This window comes from Lepisosteus platostomus, chromosome 26, assembly GCF_059453375.1.
Source record: "Lepisosteus platostomus isolate fLepPlt1 chromosome 26, fLepPlt1.hap1, whole genome shotgun sequence".
Lineage (NCBI taxonomy): Eukaryota > Metazoa > Chordata > Actinopteri > Semionotiformes > Lepisosteidae > Lepisosteus > Lepisosteus platostomus.
The window spans coordinates 15577471-15598779 of NC_142636.1; the positions used below are offsets into that span (position 1 = coordinate 15577471).

Sequence of the window (21309 nt, forward strand, 5' to 3'; positions counted from 1 at the left end):
CCCCTGGGCATTATTCCCTCCTCCCGTGATAAACACTGAACACAGTGGTAACCAGCTCTGCCGAATCAAGTCTGAAGCTCTATTCAAATGAGCCTCCTGTGAATCAGCCTCACCCGCGTCTCTGCCCTCAGTCTGTGAGCAGCGGCTCAGCGACTCGTCCTCCCAGCGCCGCACCGAGCACCTTCAACCCTGCAGGTACGACACGGGCTCGCTCACCTGTCTGGGACCCTCAGGAGCAGCTCCGCTTCATCCTGGTCTGGTCGTCCCATATTCGTGCTAAATGAGTATCTTCACCTCTTTCTTTATGCTGTGACTTTGCCATTAGCGGAATGTATTTCTGCTTTTTTATTCTGCAATAGAATTACCAAAGCATGAAATCTATTATAAGCTACTATTACTACAGCTTCTATTAATGATGACTGCAACAGCCTGATGCGAGTGAAAGGTATCGTTTTTGCACATAGACTATATGTTAGCATTGATAAACTGATGCGATGAGCAAGATTGCTGATCGGTTTAGTACGGGCGCCCTGGCGGGTGAAGTTTCAGCTGTGGTTGAATCTGCAGGGTGTCGCGGTAGCGCCTCGGGCTGCAGACTCCGGTCGCGCGCGACAGATCGGGCAGGTTCCGAACCCGTCACGAGCGACAGGACCAAGGCTCTCAGACCGAAAGGGGTTATGGGTTAAAAACACTTGCCTAGCCCTTATTGCACGAGCAGTCATTTCTCATGATAAATGTCCTGTCCGTTTTGAGAATCACTGGAGTACAGTATCTACATGTAGACGGATCTAACTGGTTGTTTAATAATAAATCGATTAGACAGATTCATAAATAACCCCCAATAACATTTTAACAGTAATACAATTTTAAAGGGTTTTAATTGTAGTTATATATTTGTAATTGTAACATTTAGTCTGCAAGGGAAACTTAAGAATGAAACCTATTTTGGAAAATGTGCAGAAAAAATATACTCTCATGCTCCTTCAGGATAACAGTTAATTTGCAATTAAGTAAATAAGTATTATGCTATTAATATTGTACCAGAATTAGGTGTATGCAGACTTTTACAAAGTTATTAATTAAGTATTAATTCCTGTTCAATAGCATGCAACAGAACCTTCTATACTATAAACGTTCAGTAACAGCAGGTTTATCAAGGCTGTAGCAGTGATTAGTACCTTTTCTCAGAAATAATTGCTTACCGTGTAGCTTTTATGTATCATATGCACAAGGCATACAGTATATAAGATGTGTATTTACCATTAATAAGATGTTTTCTGTTACAGACAGTTAAGACAAGCTTCTATAATACACATCACATTACTATTAATTTCACATTAAATTCACTTCACGTGTTCATTCTAGGTTGAGGTTGAGTTCATTACTCTTCTTATTCCACACACAACGTTTATCACACAGCCTCCTCTTCCTGGGAGGAGCTGCAGGAGCTCAGGGTGCAAAACAGGACTCTGTCCTGGGTAGGACGCCTGTCCATTGCAGGACACAGGACTCCTCCCTCGGTAGGACGCCTATCCATAGCAGGACATAGGACTCCTCCCTGGATAGGACACCTGTCCATTGCAGGACATGTAAATACACACTAAACTGCATACAGATGTATCAGAGACTTTAATTTACACAACCAGCATGTTTTGGGGAGAAGGAGAAGACATCAGAACCCCTGAAGACAACATGAAAGTCCATGCAGACTCCACACAGAATGTGTTTCACCTGACTATATGAACAAAAGAACCACTAATATATTCTCGACTCTCCTGTGTTACAGACCGACGTGGAAGAAATGTCTGTCCAGACTGCAGTCAGTATGCTACTTGCTGCCCTTGTTCTGATTCCAGGTAAATCTGCGTCACTTTTCAAAGACATCGCTGGTGACAGAAAAATCCCTCCCATTGCAGAGCAGTGTGGTCCACCCTGCAGTTTTACTGGGAGCTGCAGGGCTGTTATATCAGTCACACTGATGAAGCAGACAGTTAGGGAGATTAATACTGAGCTCACTTCACACGCCTGACAGTGGACATGTGCTCAGAGAGGAGGTAACAGGTTTGATACTTCCAGCAGCGAGTGTATCTCACAGAGGGACCTGCAGCTGGTAAGACTTGTAACAGATCAGACAGCTGGATAAGAGGAACCTGGTTCATGTCCTCATCACTCTGCTTCCCTGTGTTCACTGTGCAGCAGTTCCTTCTGCTTCAAACTGGCTGAAAACCCAGAACTGTCACCTTCTCATGAAACTCTTATTGTAATAATGCACGTTGATGTTTAGAGAGACACCGAAATTGTGCTGAAGTGCAGAAACTTCAAGAAACTCCACAGGTGGTGTGATCCCTGCAAAATTTGCAAGGTGAGCTTTTATTAGTCGCAGTGTGGAAATAGCTCTCTGCAGGCACTCAGAAATGTAACAGTGACTGTGGGAGTGGAACAAGCTTCCTATCTATTCTGTTGAAGCTGCTACCCTGTAGAAAAGGCTGGATGACGTCACAGACAGTCAGCACTGAGCAGATAAATGAGGAAGTTCTTATGTTCTTCTTGTAGTCCTTTCTGTGCTTTGTGTTGTATCCCCACTGCCTCACAACTCTGTGCCTTCGATCTGGGGTGCAGAGATCCTGTCGAACAGGAAGACATCAGGCAATGACATACTGTAAATCGGCCCTGCTGACTGGAACAGTTTTCAGTGTGGCCCCTCAGTTCAGTGCAAGCAGCCCTTTCACTTTTGAACAAATGCTGCTCTTCAAAATGCTCTCTTGACTCTGTAGCAGCAATTCAGGACAGAAGATCCTCTTTTCTGCCTTGTTCTCTGTGCTTGTTGACTTGGTGGTAAACCCTGCAGTTCTCTTTGTGTGGCATGGGTTAACACACACTGTGAGAGAGAAACACTTCCCTGCACTTCCCTAAAGAGCTTGAGACAGACAGTGGCGGCCTGCCCTCAGACTTTGAAAACACTCTCATCTTTCATCCTGAAAGACTCAAGCTATCCTTCCTGGTAGGAAAACAGATTTGATTTGATATTGAATGCTTGAGCTTGTTTAATGTTCATAGTTTATCGTTAATACTGTTAATGACTACTTCAGGGGTCTACACTTCAGGTAGTCCTATGGGTCACCAGTTTCTAAATGTTGGTAACACCTTTAAGATATTGATGAATCATGTAAGTTGTCTATTTAATTAGGAGAAGTCTGGTGCTTGATGGGTGAAGAGCACTTAAACTTTGTCCCCAAATCACAGTTGCACATTGTATCTGATTAGGTGCTTAATTGTTCACAATAAAATAGTTGCAGGATGGGGCTCCCCAGATGTGGGGATCCCTGGTGTACTGCGCTGCAATGCTCCCTCATGACCGCTACAGTATACTCTACTGCTCTGCTGCATGCTGCGTGTTGGTGCTGACTCGAGGTCCTCAGACCACTGCTGGTTTTGGTTGGATTGGATTCTGCCTGAGCTGAACAGCTCCTGTTTGTAATGAAATAAGACTGCTGACGGTGATGAGAACCACATCATATCCTACACCTCTGGGATGTGGCTCTTTCTGCCGCAGATCAGGGGCAGGAAGTCACTCTTATAGCCATCGTCCTCTGACACATGTTCATGAGCTGCAGTACGACTCTGGGGTACGGAGCGCAGTGTGTGAACCAGGGATCCTCACCTGCGCTCCTGCGCTGCCACACGCCTGCTGGGTTTCGTTCCATCTGAAGATCCAAGGGGCAGGAAGTGACTGTAAAAGCACACCAGGAATCTGTGACAGAAACAGGCCGTTTGGGTCTGAGGAATCTCCCTTCTCCAGCACTGAGGGGATTTGAAGTGTAGACAACAGCTTCCTCTCTGTGGAGTTGTGATTTACTCCCTGCCTTATTAATTCCTGAATTTAAGAGGCTTCCATCTGTGTGCCTTTGTTCTCACTGAAGAAGTCTGGCCTAAGAATGAAACACTTAAGGTCATCTAATGACAGACAGACTCTAATTCAGGGGTCTGGAGCAGAATCCCAGCCTGTCCTCAGACTGGCCAGCCTATGCCTTTTTACTGTGCCCAGCTATATTGAAGCAGATGGGTTAGATCATTGTTTCACAATCCACATTAAACAATTGATTGAACTAATTGATTGATTTTTAACTGTTTCCTGCACTCACAACATAGACAATTTCCTTTCTGTGTGTCCTTTCAACAACATAATGAGTGAAACTGTTTCAGAATAGTTTCTAATTGGTGACCCCTACAGCTCTCCAGAGAGAAATTGTTTTCAGTGCTGTGAAGACACTCCTGTTATACTGTAGCTTTTCTTAGTGCTGCCTTGGCCCTGTGGTTCAGTTCAACTGTGCTTCAAGTCCTTGAAAAAATAAAGTGAGAGGAGAGCAGGAACCCAGCAGCTGGCCCAGGGTTCAGGCTGATTTCTATGCCCCTTCTTCTATTTAAAGGCTGAAACAGAATTCAAACTAGAAAATGACACTAGACAAATGAATGGTCTGATGAGCCAAACTCACCAAGTTCAGTCTGAATGGAAACCGTAAGACACAGGGTTACCCCAGGACTAGGAAACACTGTGGTAGAAGTTGCTCTCATGACAATGAAATGAAAATGTTCTTCATAGGACTGTGGCAACATCGCTGATTGTCAGTGTGTTGTGTGTTAAATGTACAGTTATTTACATTGTGCTCTGCCCTGTGTATTTACTGTGACAGCAGTCAGACAGCCCAGCTCCTGTCCTCTCAGACTCTCACCCTCCCTGCAGCTCCAGGTCCTCACCAGCAGGGCTGTGTGTGTCTCTCTTGCAGGTGTCCTGAGTCAGAACTGGGAGGTGTGGTACAAACCTGGGAGTATCTGTGCACTGCAGGGGTCGACGGTGGTCATGGGGTGCACCTACAGTTACCCCAGTGGTAACTCTGTGACACAAACATTCTGGTTTATAGAGAAACCAGTGTACTCAACTGAACCCACAGACCTGTCCACTCTGCCTCAGTATGTGAACCGTACAGAATACCTGGGGAATAAGGTGAACAACTGCACCCTCAGACTGAGGAACCTGACAACAAGTGACAGCAAAACTTACTGGTTTAGGTTTATAACAACCACAACTGGGGGTAAATGGACAGGAGAACCAGGAGTGTCACTCTTAGTCACAGGTACAGTAGAGACTCTCTTCATGCTTCATACATTCTTCACTAACTGCACATGTTGACATTAAAGTAAACAGAAGAAGACCTGAAGAAGGCTCCACAGCCAAAACGTTATGTTTTCTTTCTTCTCTTTTTAACATGGAATAAACCTGTTACTTGTTCCTTTAAAGTAAAAATACTGTCACAACAGCACAATTGCACTGTGGGACTGTGCACTTTTTCATACAGACATTTACCTTAATATCAGTCCATAACTCAGCTGAGGTTAAAATGTCAAAGCTGTTTTGTAAAACAGCAAGTGCATCTACAGAGTGTCAGAAACATATTCAAACTCAATTCATATATTTAGAAATACATACCACTGCATCCACCCTGGAAGTGTTTGACTTCCCTGCTATACAACTTGACATGCTGGTGAAAAATACTGAGGTTTAAAACAAACTCACAATTTCACAGTGTTACTATTAGCAAGATGTCAGAAAATTACTGATTTAACAGGTTACATCACCTTGTTCTCAGGGCTCAATGAGCCCTCTCTCTGCTGAGCTGATCTAGTGTCTATACAGCAGTCAAGGTCACACTATGTTTTAATAGAAGGAAGAAGACGGATTTATGATCCTAATTAAATGTTTTTGTTAATTTGGTTAATTGATCAGTCATGTGTGATCGTGATGCTCTCTAGAGCCTGTTACACTAAACTACTTCCTTGCAGGTTTTTTACTGAAATGAGATTTCTTTGTGTAGATTATCTGAACCTCTTATTTTAGGTTAAGCAAAAGCTGCTGCTCTGTTACTTGTTAAATTTATTCCCAAATTCTAAAACTAGAATTTCATTCAAGGTACACATTATAAAAAAGGTAAATATCCATGCAACTCTAAAGATCATCAGTGTGTATCTCAGTCCTGCAGCTCACTCGAGGGAAGTGATCATATACTGTACAGGGTCACTGTAACACTGATCACTGGGAGAGCTGAGTTTAACTCAGTAATTTAATTCTCTTTCATTCTCTCGCAGGTCTGCAGGCACAGGTGAACTCCAGCACAGTAACAGAGGGGCAGGCTGTGACCCTGACCTGTAAGACCAGCTGCACTCTGAGTGACCCCACTTTCACCTGGTACAGGAACGGTCTCCTCCTCCCTGCACAGACCCCCTCCAGCCCCCTGACCTTTAACCCTGTCAGCTACGAGCATGATGGGAGCTACTCCTGCACTGCAAGAGGCTATGACAACCTGCCCTCCCCTGCGGTCACGCTCAGTGTCAGATGTGAGTATGATCCTGGTGGTTTATTGGATCAGGAGTGTTGGGACAGTGGCTCTCTCTGGAGTCAGTCCTCAAGGGCAGCAGTCCAGCAGTTTCTCAGAGCTCTCCTCAGACCATCACCTGTAGTGATAGACTACATAGCTTGAACTAGTACAAGGCTGATGCTGGATCATTAGTTTTATGAAGCAATTAGAGGGCAGTCAGGGTGGAGTGAGTCCCAGATGACTCTCTAGTTCTTTGCTCACTGTGAGAGGTCGGTAGAGTCAAGCTATGTATCCCAGAATTCTCACCATGCTTTTGTTCTCAGGTCAATGTGCTTTGACTGGGCTTCAGAGCAGCAGGATCACATCGGGGAAAAAAGTCTGGGATTTGTCCTAGAAATTGTGCTCGATCCCACTTGACCTACAGTTTGCAGATAGTCAATAATGAGGTTCAGCTGTTTTGATTGATCTAATTAGTGGGATCAGACCGGCATGGTGTCACTGTGGTCAGCATTGCTGCCTTGCAGCACTAGGGCTCTGGGATCAATTCCAGACCCAGGTTGCTGTCTGTGTTAAGTGTGTGTGTTTTACCCATGTTCGTGTGGGGTTTCCTCTTGGTGCTCCAGTGTCAATAAGCCAACCATAGGCTTCTGCTGAAATTATATATAAATGTGTTTCAGTTTAGAGGTGGCATGCATCTCCTGTCCTGTGTAAAAGTCCGGGAGATCTGGGTCCAGTTGGCGACAGTAAATGAGTGTAGAGACTAGTGAACTTCTTCCCTGACAGGTGGAAACATGCCCCGCCCCCTCCCAGTTCTCAGAAGCACAGCTCATTTGCCTGCTGCTGAACAATACTCATGGCTCAAGCCAGAAGGACAAATAGATTTTCTGGATCTAAATGCCACTGAGAGGGGAGTTATGCAAATGAGAGAAACCACAATGACATTTGGTGGAAAGAACAAAATAATACAAGAATACCATTCTTTTTTCTGCAAGAATGAACAGATGATGCACACTGTTTTTCAAATTAAAAAAGAAAATATTAATGATGAAAAGGGTAGAATTGATATTAATTATGGTATGATATCACCACAGGTATATAGTTTGGCCTCTGCTGATTGACAAAAATGGACAAAATGTTGAAATGTTTTAAAATACAGCAAATATATATTATAAAATAGTCATTGTACTGCACCATACATGAAATAGAAGAGTTTAGAGCCCTGTGACTGGGCTGTGTCAGTGTACTGGACTTCGCAGGGACTAGAAGAGTCTAGAGCCTGTGACTGGACTGTGTCAGTGTGCTGGACTCCACAGGGACTAGAACAGTCTAGAGCCTGTGACTGGGCTGTGTCAGTGTGCTGGACTCCACAGGGACTAGAAGAGTCTAGAGCCTGTGACTGGACTGTGTCAGTGTGCTGGACTCCACAGGAACTAGAAGAGTCTAGAGCCCTGTGACTGGGCTGTGTCAGTGTGCTGGACTCCACAGGGACTAGAAGAGTCTAGAGCCTGTGACTGGGCTGTATCAGTGTACTGGACTTCACAGGGACTATAACAATACAGCGAACTGTGACTGGGCTTTGTCTATGAACTCCACACTTAACTTCCCTTAATTCTCCTGTTTACTCCAAAAGGTTGTACTGTTTTCAAGGAGCTCTTCAGGAAGATGTAAATCTGAGGGGCTTTTCTCTGCAACTAACCAGAGAAGAGTTCAAGACTCGCCCCCTACGCACTGTTACACACACACGCACACACGCACACACGCACACACACACACAGGGTGAAAACTCTCTGAAGCTCATGACCATCCCTGAACCTTCACTGTACAAATCTGTTCACATGTGAAACACTTCCTCCTGCTCGTTCCTCTTTTCACACTCCCTCTGGTTAGCTGGTGCACAGAGCAACAGAACCCCTGTCCTGCCACAGGACAGCACTCATATGATATTACCCAGAGACCATTGCAGTTGGCGGTTTCCTGTCCCCAGTAGACTCCTTCCAGAATCTGCTACCTAATCTGCTAGAGCATAATGTACAACATGCTCTGAGCCAGCTGTCACGTCTACCTTCAAATTTGCATATTTGCCTTAAACAAGGATCTGAATGTGTTTTCCCCTCGATACAGGTTTCCTGCAATGCTTTACTGCAGTTTTCAACACTTCAGTCTGCTTTTTTCACTAAGCTTTTCTGCATTTTACTGTGCTTTAGCATGATCTCTCTGTGCTTTACTTCACTGCTGTGCTTTACTCTGTCCATGATGTCAGTCCTGGGTTTAACACTCCCCTGTGCAGCATTGAGCTGGATTCAGATCACCAGCACTGTGCTGTACTGCTGCTGCACTGAAACCACAGGCCTGGTCTGAGAAGAAACCCACTGCAGGGCCGTTTCCCACACTGCAGACTGAATGAGCTAAGAGAGACGTAAACTCAGATAAACAGCCCCAATATCTGCGTCTTCTCTTTTTATAGTTTCAGACCTTTTACATTTAGTGTGTGAATTTCTGTACAGTTATCTTATTTTTCTATCATATGAAGATGAGCAGAAAAGTTTCTAGCTTGATATCACAAAAGAAGATTATGATAGAGATCTTTGCTAATGCACTTGTTTGTAGTTCACACAGGGACATATTTAATCTGCCAAGTCACAGTATTTTAGATTTCACTTATTGTCTTTCTTTTGGACATAGAATATTGAAAATACCGTGTGTGTTTAATAGCTCAATCCGGATGCGACAGATCACCGTTCGTTCTTGAATCTCCTTTGGTTCCTCTTTGTCATGGCCTGGACCGACCTGCACCCTGTGGCTGCTAGACTGGACAGGGACACCTCTCACTAGACAAGTTTCCAGTCCAGATCTCACTCAGTCTGTCAGGTTCCTTATTGAAGACACTGCAAGCCGCTGTGTCATTTGAGCTCCCAGCACTCGCCTCACGTCTGGCTAGTGAATCTATACTTATGTTTGTTCCCTAACTGGGGACGTGCCAGCAGAGAATTCTCTCTTTGTCATATCTCCAGATTGTCAGTCCTCTCCCTGCTGGTCAAATCTGTATTTTTTCCTTTGATTTATTTTCTACAGCACCGGCTTGCCAGCCTCACCCCTCTGTTTGTTTTGGCTGGGAGTCTTGCTTTTCCTAGACAGTTTTTCAAAAGCAAAATTCTCCCTTCCACCTGCCTGCATCAGCTCTCTCTGAATTCACTGTCCTAGCCATTCACCACTTCAATCAAGAAATCTTGAACAGTGCTGTGAGAGCTGCGCTTGGACATAGACCAGTCATTGCTCCGCAGCTCAGAGCAGCAGCTGCAGCATTACGCTAATACCATGGAAAAGAGGACCTACTCCCCTGAAGCCGATGTGTTGTATCAGGATGGAGGTTTTACAGTCCATTGCTCCTCAAGCTGCTGATCTGCAGGGAAGGGCTCAGAGATTTTTAAGACATCTCAGCCTTCTCTTTGGCTATTGAGTAGATAACAGTGAGAAAACACTGATTGTGAGAAAGAGTGCCGGGGGGTTGCTTTGATAATCGCACAGGGCCCTGAAACTCATTCCTGAAGCTTCATGGTTTGTGTTGCAGTGAAATGCTTCCTCAGTTTTAACATTGAGACATTCAGAGATGGATGGAAGAAGGCAAACACTGATGATGATGGAAAAAAACACACTTTATTTTACGTTTCTGGTCTTTTTGTCAAATTAAAGGCAGATTACTGTTACGAGTTCGGTAATAGGGACCGAACTAGTGAGTGAACCCACTTGCAGGAGCGAACAAAGCCAAGTCGTAAACCGAAAGCAAACCGTAATCGTAGGAACGAGCCGAGAGTCCAGGGGGAGCAAGATATCCGAAAGGGAACGTGTACCGAAGCCGAAGTGTGATCCGAAGTTGTAGTCCGTAGAGCAATCCGAGAATCCAGAGGTAGCCAGTTATCCAAGACAGAGCGAAAGTACCAATCCAAGCCGAGATCTGAAAAGCCGAAGTCCAAAGGGAAAAACCGTAAGCCGAAATCCAAGACAAACACAGAGTAGAAGAAGCGCAACCAGGAAGCTCGATAGGGAAAACCAATACTGAGCAACGAGGTAGGGAAGGACAGGTGTTTAAGTAGGATGAGACGGGGGTGTGGTGGTGAATGGAAAAACTGATAGGTAAACTGATGGATAGGGGCTACACCTACTTCTGCCTCCTCCATTGCCGAGAGGCAGGGATCGTAACAATTACATTGTGATTGAAAATCTAAAGTCAAATCTGATTTTTTTCCAGACGCCCCCCAGAACACCTCAGTGTCCATCAGCCCCTCTGGTGAAATATCAGAAGGCAGGTCTGTCACCCTGACCTGCAGCAGCTCTGCAAACCCTCTAGTGAAGAACTACAGCTGGTTTAAGATCAATGAAACTGGTCCATTATATAAAGGACCCAACTACACCATCATTAACATCAGCTCTGCAGACAGCGGACAGTACTACTGTGAAGCACAGAATGAGATTGGGAGTAACAGGTCTGCAGCTGTCACTGTGAATGTGCTGTGTAAGTACATCAATGCAGTTGACCTTACTAAAGGTCAGAGGGGTCAGTGACCTCCTTGGGATCACATAGTGTCCAGTGTCCTGACTGGGAGTCAAACCCAGGACCTTCTGGACGCCCAGCCTTCTCTCTGACACCTAGCCCACACTGGGGCTTCAGGGATGGCCTTTGTAAAGTTTCCCATCTTTTCTTCCAGATGCCCCCAAGAGCACCTCAGTGTCCATCAGCCCCTCTGGTGCAATATCAGAAGGCAGGTCTGTCACCCTGACCTGCAGCAGCTCTGCAAACCCTCTAGTGAAGAACTACAGCTGGTTTAAGATCAATGGAACTGGTCCATTATATAAAGGACCCAACTACACCATCATTAACATCAGCTCTGCAGACAGCGGACAGTACCACTGTGAAGCACAGAATGAGATTGGGAGTAATAGCTCTGCAGCTGTCACTGTGAATGTGCTGTGTAAGTACATCAATGCAGTTGACCTTGCTAAAGGTCAGACTGGCAGTAACATTTGTAGGGTAAAGTATTGTCCAGTGTTCCAGCTGGGAGCCACACTTGGGACCTTCTGGACGCCCAGCCTTCTCTCTGACCCCTAGATCACACTGGGTCTGCAGGGACGACCTTCATAAAGTTTCCCATCTTTTCTTCCAGATGCCCCCAAGAGCACCTCAGTGTCCATCAGCCCCTCTGGTGAAATAGCAGAAGGCAGTTCTGTCACCCTGACCTGCAGCAGCTCTGCAAACCCTCCAGTGAAGAACTACACCTGGTTTAAGATCAGTGGAGCTGGTCCATTATATAAAGGAGCCAACTACACCATTATTAACATCAGCTCTGCAGACAGTGGACAGTACTACTGTGAAGCTCGGAATCAGATTGGTGCTCTGAACTCTACTGCCGAGACTCTCACTGTAAAACGTAGGATATATTTTCCATGCTGTGATGGTCTGCTTTGGCATTGTCTCTGGTCTCGCGTCACTAGGCTGCTGGATTTAGGGCTGCAGAACGATTGTTTGTAACCTTTGACCTCTGTCCATTTAGGATCTCAACAGAACGTGGTTGCTTGGTGGGTGGCAGCAGCTGTGGTCGCCATCGTCGTGGTTGTGGTCATGGTCATGGTCGTGGTCATGGTCGTGGTTCTGCTGAGCCGGTATGTCTCTGAGCACCTGTTCCTGCACCAGCAGGTCCTCTCTGCTGCACACAGTATGGCGATGAGCCCTTGTCTGCCATGGGGGTACCTTGTGGCTCTCAGTTTGGGTTTGACTGGGTCACCTCCTCAGCTAACTGAGTTGGGGATTCCAGAAAATATCAGAGCCCGGGTAACAGAGTGCCCCAGAGCATATGGTTGGACAGGAGAGCATTAGCTGGACAGGAGTCTTTCTCAGCCCCCAATGGCGGCTCCTGCGACTTCTCTGGGCAGTGAGGTCAGCGAGAGTCGCGTTGCTGCTCCAGTTGACACCACGGCCCCTGTTGGGCAGCTGGTGGAATCTGTGAAGGAGCAGGTGAATGGCCTTGACTGGTGGGCGGGGCGGAGGAGCACATGAGCTCCTCCCCCGTCCCCCGGTGGGCGGGGCTTCTTGCCCTTTCATGGGCACTACAGAAGCAGCATTCCAATCAGTTGTTACGGCCAATGTCTTGAGAGACTACTGGAAGAATTGTGTTAATGACACATCTGTAACTTCTCCTTTCCCTGAAGCACAGAAGGTACTGGGAACAATCAGGCCCGGGGAACTGATGTATTTGAAGTGATTCCAGTAACCTGTAGCACTTCCGTTGCCTCTTCTGCTCCAATCGTAATTAATATTGAACGTCCTCTGACTTCTGCCTAAACAATGTTGTATATTTCTTTCTTGATCACTGCCTGAGCAAAATATTCATTTGAATACATTAGCCACTTCCCTTTAATCGTCAGGAGGCTTCCCATTATCATCCCTGTGACACATAACTTCATCCTTTTCTATTCTTTTGCTGCTGTAATACTGAACAAATTACATATTTTTACTGTATTTATTGTAGCCTCCATTTGCTACCATCCTTCATGTTCTGACTCATAGCCTGCTTTCCAGAAACTGTAAGCCTTAGGTGTCAACTCCACCAGTCCAATTCCAACATGTACTTCAAAAGCACAGTCCTCTAATGTTACTTTTCCTTTACTCAATAATCAAGGTTATTTGAAAAGACTACACCAATACAGACACTTCCTCCAGCAGCTGTTTTGACACACTGAGTAAGAAAGCAGTCACTACCTATGTCTACTATTTCAGTTTCTGCTGCTGTGTTTCCTAATAAAAGGCCTTTCCCATTCTCTGTGAGGCAAATTCAACTCTCCCACTAATACCACATCTTCCTTTACATGTGTTCACAATATCATTATATAAGGTGGAAATATGATGAAGTATGAATTAGGTGATCTGTGGCACACTCTCAACATGATGTCTGGTGAATGGTTTTATAACTCAATAGTTCTGCCATCTTCACTTTATCAAAAGTTTGTGCCTGTGCTTGAATGCTATTTTCCTGTACAGTGCTACACCTCATCCCTCTTCTATCTTTCCTGTCTCTCTGGAACACCGGGTGTCCATTAATAGGTGCCTACTAATGCAATAGCTTTGGGTAGTCTGTAACTAATTAATCCCAGTATCCCGTCCAAATGTTTCTTTAATGTTTCTTGAAAGAATTCCGGTTACAGTCCTTTGCAGCACAGCTGGGTCGGATGTTCCAATCTCCAACAAATTTGTGATTGTGTTTGAGTGGCCCACGTGAACCCAGTAGAAAATGTGTGGCAAGAAAATGTGTGTTGAAAATGAATCAACAATCCCCAATTAACCTGACAGAGCTTGAGCACTTTTGCACAGAGGAATGCATGCACATTGCACCATCCCAGTGTGCACAGCTGTTAGAGACTCATTCAAAAAGACTCAGAGCTGAAATGGCTACCAGAGGTCCTTCCACCAAGTATGGACTGAATACTTTAATTTTTGAGTTTGCAGCTTTTCTGTCATTCTTGCTGTGTAACATCTTTCCATGATAGTGTTCAGTTTGAGCCTTCATGTTTTGATTGAAAATATTCAGTTCTAAAGACTGTGCTCACATCATTGGCCATTCATGTTGGATGAGGGTGAAGGCTTTGGCCAGGTGCTGCACTGTGACACCTCCTCCTTGTTGAGATTTCAGGGTACGTATCTCCATGCTGTGGGATTTGTCTCTTTCTTCCATGACACAGTGTTCTCTGAGTATCTGCAGCTCATACACACATTCTCAGGACTGTGAGAATACACACCTTTAACGGACCTCACAGCTCGGCCAGCACCTGGCAGATGACATTTACTGCAGACAATTACAGGCAGCAAAAACAGGAACTATGAGTATCAAATGACATTAAATAATGTTGGGTTTGAAGAAACTACATGAAAAAGACTAATGCATTTATGTTGACACATCACTTTCATTTTCCAGTGTACAAGGAATGTAAAAGCAATGTCCTGTACTGGCAGGCTTTAGGGACTGAATTGGTTTACTCTCAAACTGAGAAGACTTGCAGTGAACTTGATTCAAGTGTTAAAAATCCTCAAAAGGACCTGACAAAACTCATGAACTACTTTAGAATTAACAGTGACTATGTGGAAGTACCTTTTAAAACCGAGACAGGAGGCAATCCTTTATGCAGAGGGTGGTGGGGGTGTGGAACAAGCTGCCAGCCATGTTGTTGAAGCTGATACCCTGGATTATTTCAAGAAACAGCTGGATGAGATCCTGGGATCAATTCGAGAATAACTCTACTAGGCTAAATGGGTTGAATGGCTCCTCTTGTTTGCAGACATGTTCATCTATTTATACTGTACATCTCCTGTTATACACTACACACATATTGGCTGTTGTTTGTAATTTTCACAAAGCATTTGGTGGTTCCTCATTTGGTTATAAACCTCAACCACGATGTTTGAAATGTATGTCTAGAACCACTGTTTTTTTAATATCTGGTTGGACAGCTGGTCTCAGACACCAACATATGTGGCACATTTCCCTCTGGAACACAAATTCCAGAGCAACGCCCCATTATGGTGACTGGGGGCACTGTGCTGTCCTTCAGGTGAGATGTGAAACTGAGGCCCTGCCAGCTTGGTTATTGAAGATCCCAGGATTGATTGTAAACTTAACCACAGTGTTCAGGCTGTGCAATGGGGCTGCTGGTGCAGAATGGCTGCTGTGTGTCGCCCAGGTGGGGCCGCTGGTACAGAATGAACACTTGTCTCCCAGGTGGGGCTGCTGGTGCAGAATGATCACTTGTCTCCCAGGTGGGGCTACACTTCAGTGGGAGATGAAGCAGGCTTCCTTCTGTCCTGTATGTAAAGCACTATGGGATCATTAGAAATAATCGATATAAATGCAAATTAATGTTTTAGCATGTGGATCAACATACATGCCTTGCCAGAGTTTTGGAAATATAATAAACCATGCACGCAATGACATGGATGGACTATCGTCTCTCAATTCAGATGGTCTCCATTGTTTCTTCTTTGCAGGAAGAAGACTTTAAGGTCAAAGAGGGAGGATGAAAGCATAGATATGGACCAACAGGTAAAGTGAAACCTATTCCCTTGTCTTCAATCAGGGGTTCCTTAATCCTGGTCTTGCAGATCCATATCTGCAGGTGTTTCTTCCACCTGAGCATGCAAGTAAGTCGTTTAATTCTTTAATGGACTTAATAAAATGGGCCACCTAAACTCTTTTTTTTTCATTGTGTTCGGTTTGGTAACATGTAGGAGGTTTGATTTTAAACTATAGTGTTTCGTAAGTAACCCAAAATCTCCAAAATTGTAGAAGAAAATTATATTGCAGAGGTTCTCATCAAGCAACACGGTGGTTCAATTAAGGATCAATTTAAGTCAAGAGCTCAGCTGCAATGAAACCCAGGTCGGGGTCCCCAGGACCGGGACTGGGAGCCCCTGTCTTGTGCATCCAGGAGTTTCTGAATGTTTACTGGGGTCTGAGGTGTCCGCCTGTCAAATCGGTAGGAACCAAATGATGGGCCTGGGTTTTCACAGTCTTTTTGAGAAGAACAGACCAAGAGCTTGTATTTGTTGCTGCTACAAATCAGGTCATGTCAGGACGGTGTCTCCTGGAAAATCTCATTAGCTTCAGGCCTTGCAAGCCAGCTTGAGCTCTTTAGTTATTGGAATTAACGCAGAAGTTCTCCCTGTGAGACAAACAGGAACGTATTTATTTCAATACATTTGTCCCAGCACCGATCACCTAAGACACACAATTCATTCCACCTTCCAACGTCTGTTGGACCACTGAGCTTTAATTCAATTATCCAATTAGTGAAGCAATTAAACCAATGAAGCAACCAAGAGTAAGTGAAACAAGTCGGGAACGGTGACCCTCTGGGACCTCAGCTCTTCCCTCTTTCTTTCTCCTCCCCAGGACAAAATCAACACCGTGTACGCCAATGTGACACCCACCCAGGGCCATGCCCCCCCAGCAGAGGAGGGGGACAAGGAGGACAAGGGGAACCCGGACGATGATGAGGTTCACTACGCCACCTTCAACTTCCCGGCCGGCGCCACCGCCAGCTCTTCTGAAAGGTGATCCCCCCCTTCTCTGCTCGTCCACATACCCCACCCTGAGCGCACCCCAGAATCCTGCCAGGGCTCGGGGAAAGCAGGGACCCCCTGCATCTAGACAGTGGCCTTCAGAGCTGAGCCAGAGCTGGGTATGTTCAGGAACTGTTTCAATTGGCAGCGAAACATCTGCAAACCTGCAGCAAACCCGCAGGTCACCTGACCAGACTTCTGACTCCCTAGATTTGTTTGCCTGCCTGTGCCATTGGAGTTTTAAATTCCAGCCTTTGAACTATAAGATGAAGATCAGCTAGAATGAGAATTCCCACATCACTGCCCATTACTGTGACACTGTGCTGTGGGAGATGTTGTCCTTTCACTGAAATGTTAAGACAAGCTCCTGACTTGTGATGTGGCCATGAAAGATCCCATTCCACAGATCGCTACAGTAGAGGTATTAACTCCAGCTCAGAACTGGGGTGGAACCTGGTTACTGCAGTCCATTTGGTGACCAGTAGGGAGTGCTCTTACCCTGGACCCATTATGGTGGCTGGGGTCACTGTGTTGTGTGATCAGGGGCGCTGGGATGACTACTTGAGCAGTAGAGTTCCCATGGCTGTGCATAAGCGTAAGGGTGTTAACCCTTGTGTCCCAGAACAATTCCACTCTGGATCTGCACAGTCCAACTTCCCTAAATTTGCTCTTAACGTAATTGAAAGCCCCTCCCCGGCCTGCTGTGCATAATGTTTCCCAGGTGGGGCTGCACTTCAGTGAGCGATGAGGTGGGTCCCCTCCTGCATGTAATGTGCTCTAGTGGATGAGAACCCCTCCATAAGTGCCAAGCATTGTTATTAACTGGGGCTGCTCTTTTGCAGCAGGACGCCGGCAGAAACAGAGGGCGATTCTTCAGTGATCTACAGCAGTGTGGGGAAGCCGGGCGAACGCAGGCCGTGAGCACTGGCGCCTTCTGCAGGCAGGGTCCCCCTTGAGCACCCGGACAGGGTAAAAAAGATGATCTGTGCTGGCGAATGGTGGTCACGCTGCCCTGTCCAACCACAGGCCGGCCGGCCTGGGCTTTTACCACCATGAGGGACTTTGGAAGCGCGGGGCAAGCTCACCAGCCCCCCGTGCCAAATAGCCTAGCGTGGAAGCACTGTCAGATCCCAATGCCCCCACTGTAGCACCTCCAGAAACAAACAGTCAGCTGTTGATTTTGTGGACACTGCAACATTTTTGGCAATACACCGGCTCCTGCAAAAACTGGACGCAATCCAACAGAGAGAAGTGCAGTTCCCTGCATCTACACCTGTTGCAAAAAACAGCTTCTCTTTCTCTACGGATTCTCTCAATGAAGTGGCTTGCATGTGCAACGTGCACAAAACAAGCAAGGAAACATACAAGCCCACTGTATGTCTCCTTTGTTTTTAACTCATGAGTGTTTTTTGGAGTGCTTTGCTTTTGTGGTGTAATTTGGTCCCTGGCCTGGTTTAATGTTGTTGTTTTTTCTGTTGTGTGCGCAGTATCACTCGTGATTTCTGATTAATTATTTTATCGATAGGCAAATAAGTCCGACATTGACCCTCAAGCAAGAGCAGGATACACACGGATCTTACCACCTGCACAGGTCTTTCATTGTGTTGTTTGGTTTCAGTTTTCTCTTGTTATGGTCTGAGTTCAAATTTGTTTCAGGCATTCTTAATAGTAAAATCAGTGATTACCACAAAGTAGCCAAATGAAAGGACGTCTTGTTATGGCAGCAGCGTTATCACCTGGTAACCTGATCAAGTCAGTTTTCAGAAGCTGAGCAAGGCTGGGACTGGTCAGTTCTGGGTTGGGAGGCCTCCAGTAAAGCATGTAAATGCAGCAAGTGATGTTGTTAGAGCACTATGGGGTGCTCTTCCCTCAAGACCGGAATTTCTATACTAATTCTCCAGTGTGGTGAAGAGGGACACTGTAACCTAATGCATCATCCTTCAATTGAGAAGTAAAAATGAAGTCCTCTCTACTTGCATGTTAAAGACCCCAGGGTAGTTCATAAGTATAGGGAGTTAATCACAGTGCACTGGATAATCTCTGGGCTGTCCAGTCTGTCCTTCCTCACATCCCCCCTTACTCCACCTGGTGCAGCAGTTTCTCTCAGCTCCCCTTCATCTGACTGCAGTGGGGCTTCTTGTGTGAGTGACCACTGTGTGTCTCCCAGGTGGGGCTGCTGGTGCAGAATGACCACTGTGTGTCTCCCAGGTGGGGCTGCTGGTGCAGAATGACCCCTGTGTGTCTCCCAGGTGGGGCTGCTGGTGCAGATTGACCACTGTGTGTCTCCCAGGTGGGGCCTCTTGTGCGAGTGACCACTGTGTGTCTCCCAGGTGGGGCTGCTGGTGCAGAATGTGTGTCTTCTGTTTCGTGTTTTTAAAGGTCATATGAATGCAGGAGAATTTTTACAGCAATTGATATGACTACACTGGAATGTCCTCATTTATTCCAAAAGGGTGCTGTAAATATAAGGGGTTTATTTTTGATGACTCTTCCAGTCTCCAGATCTGTAGATGACAAGCTGCAGCATTAACAATGAAAAGATGTGCTTGCCCAGCTTAAACACCACGTCTCTGGGTGGAAACATGTGGCTGTGGTTAATTAAAGAGCTTGGAGCACCTGTAGCAGCAGTAAACCAGAGAGCGTGTCCTGAAAGCAACGCCGAAGCAACAGCTGGAGGACAATCACACGGCACTCGAATCTGTGTGTGTTGAGGGAGGAACTGAAACTGAGCTCAAGCTATGAATTCATTCGGAGAGGCAGGGGACTAGGTGGAAAAAAATCTTTCCACCCCAGAAATGCAAGTGTCCAATGAGAACTGTATTGTAGTTTTTTGTTTTTGTTTCTAATGTTTTGAAATTTGGAATGACTTTACTGTTAATATTAAGCCTAGTGGGTTTTTTTATTCAATGACTCCTTTCACATTCAATAGCATAATTCAGCAGGCTTGTCCCTTTTAGGATATTTACTGTAGACTTCAGACGCACAGAGAAAATGGAATTATAATCTAAGAGTATTTTCATTCTATTTAAATGTATTAATGATCTAACACATTAATACACAATTTACACATCTGTTTTTAACATGTAATACAACAAGATTCCTGCAACACAATGGCTCATTGGCTAACTGACCGATCAAGAAATCAAGTGATTAAAATGCTTAAAAATAATCATGCTTAAAAAAGTGATCCAGGATTGTGGCATTTTAGGGATTTTAAATGTGATCTTTTTAAACAACTAAGTTTGCCATGCTCTGAAAAAACAAGTCTTAAAAAGCCAGTGTTTCATTAGGACTATGCAGCACTTTTAAAACAATCTCCATGCCAAAATGAGATCAGGCTAAATTTGAGGGGTTTACCAGCATGGTTACCAGTCTCATTTAAACAAATGCTTTAATTCTTTAAATTCTTTAATTCTTATTTAAAGTTCTTAATTGGATTTCCCTCATTGCCATACACTTCTTAAACATTTTGGAATTCCTGTAAGGATTCATACAAAACTCAAAATAAAACTTGTCGGAAACCATATAACAGTTTTTGTTGGTGTAATCAAGCACATTATTAATACTATTAATGGTTCAGTTCAGTAGTTGAGAGTATATATGGAAACAAACTGGTATTCACTGATCTGTAACAAGCAGAACTGAAACACCTGCTTTTCACTAGTTTTCAGAAACAGTCCAGATCTGTCCAGTTGAAAGCTATATTGCAATGTAAAATGAATGTAATTGGCAAAATTATAGTAAGCTTTTCTGCAAAGGATGTAAATTATTCACCATATATTTAATACTGACTTTGTGTAAATTAAACAGACTAACTTCAAGAGGTAATTATAACATTGACACAAACCAGAGCACTCAGAGTGAACCCACACGAACAAGGGGAAGAGCATACAAGCTCCACGCAGACAGCGATGCTGACCGCTGTGTGGACAACAAACTGCCCGGTCGTGGGGTGAGCCCCTGTGTCACTGCGGTCCTGGAAGCCGTAGCCTCCCAGCGTGCGCTGGCGTGGCCGTGAGCGCGGGGCCCGTGAAGTCGAGCTGGAAAGGCGGCGGCGAAGCAGCTCACGAGCGGAGGGTGCGAGCGCTCTGGGTGAGCGGCCCGTGGGATTCTCTGGACGACGGCCCTCTGTCCTGCTGGTGGACGGTCCACTCTAAGTGGCTGCAGTGGGGATGATGGTGAACGCTGCAGCTCCATTCCATACGGGTATCGACTGGTACAGTGCAGAGAAAGAGACGGTTAGACACAGCAGATGGGAGGAATGAATATTAGTCCTGGTATTTCACTGAGAGGCGGAACCTCTTTCTAATTCTGACGGCTGGGCTGTACAGAATGTATGTATGCATGCTGTGTTTGAACATTGCGTTGGCGCAGTTTCTGTGCAGGGTTCAGCTCCACCGGGGGCACACATGAGGAAACCAGACATTACATGCTGGCCCACGGAACTGTCTGTGTGTGGGTCTGGAGGACAATAAGCCAGCTAAGTTCGTGTCGGCAAATTTATGTCACACCTTTTTCTACGAAACAATATACACGCAAAATTCTGCTTTTCAAAAAAGTGTAACCTGGCAACCAAATAAAATACCCCCATAATAAATAACGCTGTTAGGAGACCCTGTTTCACCTTTGCTTACAGTGAGTTGTGAGCAGGAGGGACAGCATCACAATTCACACGAACTCTCGCTCTGGGCTGTGACGAGACCAGTGATTTCTCGTCTGCCCTGACATCATGGAGACCAGACAGTACTTCACAAAGTTCATGATTTTACACTTCGATTGTTGCCTAACTGTTAATTTATTTTGTTACTGAGATTTAATAACTGGTCTGAGAAATTA

At 45.3% G+C, this 21309-nt stretch overlaps 2 protein-coding genes across 12 annotated transcripts in view; one reads left to right on the forward strand and one right to left on the reverse strand.

The window, feature by feature from the left end:
• LOC148640405 (B-cell receptor CD22-like) lies at nucleotides 1-19375 on the forward strand. 4 transcript variants are annotated; one of them, XM_088620854.1, is made up of 11 exons: nucleotides 1-195; nucleotides 1787-1856; nucleotides 4785-5132; nucleotides 6142-6390; nucleotides 10618-10881; nucleotides 11075-11338; nucleotides 11531-11794; nucleotides 11918-12026; nucleotides 15400-15454; nucleotides 16304-16464; nucleotides 17319-19375. In XM_088620854.1, exons 2-11 carry the CDS (start codon nucleotides 1802-1804, stop codon nucleotides 17392-17394), a joined length of 1845 nt encoding a protein of 614 aa, XP_088476980.1. In that variant the 5' UTR covers nucleotides 1-195; nucleotides 1787-1801; the 3' UTR covers nucleotides 17395-19375. The 4 variants fall into 4 exon arrangements, with proteins under 4 accessions (XP_088476980.1, XP_088476981.1, XP_088476979.1 ...); XM_088620853.1 differs by having other exon boundaries at nucleotides 4-195; nucleotides 17316-19375; XM_088620855.1 differs by lacking the exon at nucleotides 10618-10881 and having other exon boundaries at nucleotides 3-195; nucleotides 17316-19375.
• LOC148640406 (B-cell receptor CD22-like) overlaps nucleotides 19354-21309 on the reverse strand; it is a 16134-nt gene continuing 14178 nt past the window's right edge. For all 8 annotated transcript variants that reach the window (XM_088620846.1, XM_088620848.1, XM_088620852.1 and 5 more), the window contains one exon: nucleotides 19354-20686. The gene's annotated coding sequence lies outside the window, so the exon portion shown is untranslated. The remainder of the gene's footprint in view (nucleotides 20687-21309) is intronic.

Excerpts from the sequence above, each read along its gene's own strand:
- LOC148640405 (XM_088620853.1), top strand. The coding sequence starts at position 1,802 with ATGTCTGTCCAGACTGCAGTCAGTATGCTACTTGCTGCCCTTGTTCTG. Across the intron at positions 1,857-4,784 it reads TGCCCTTGTTCTGATTCCAG|GTGTCCTGAGTCAGAACTGG; the intron begins GTAAATCTGCGT and ends TCTCTCTTGCAG. Across the intron at positions 15,455-16,303 it reads GCATAGATATGGACCAACAG|GACAAAATCAACACCGTGTA; the intron begins GTAAAGTGAAAC and ends TCTCCTCCCCAG.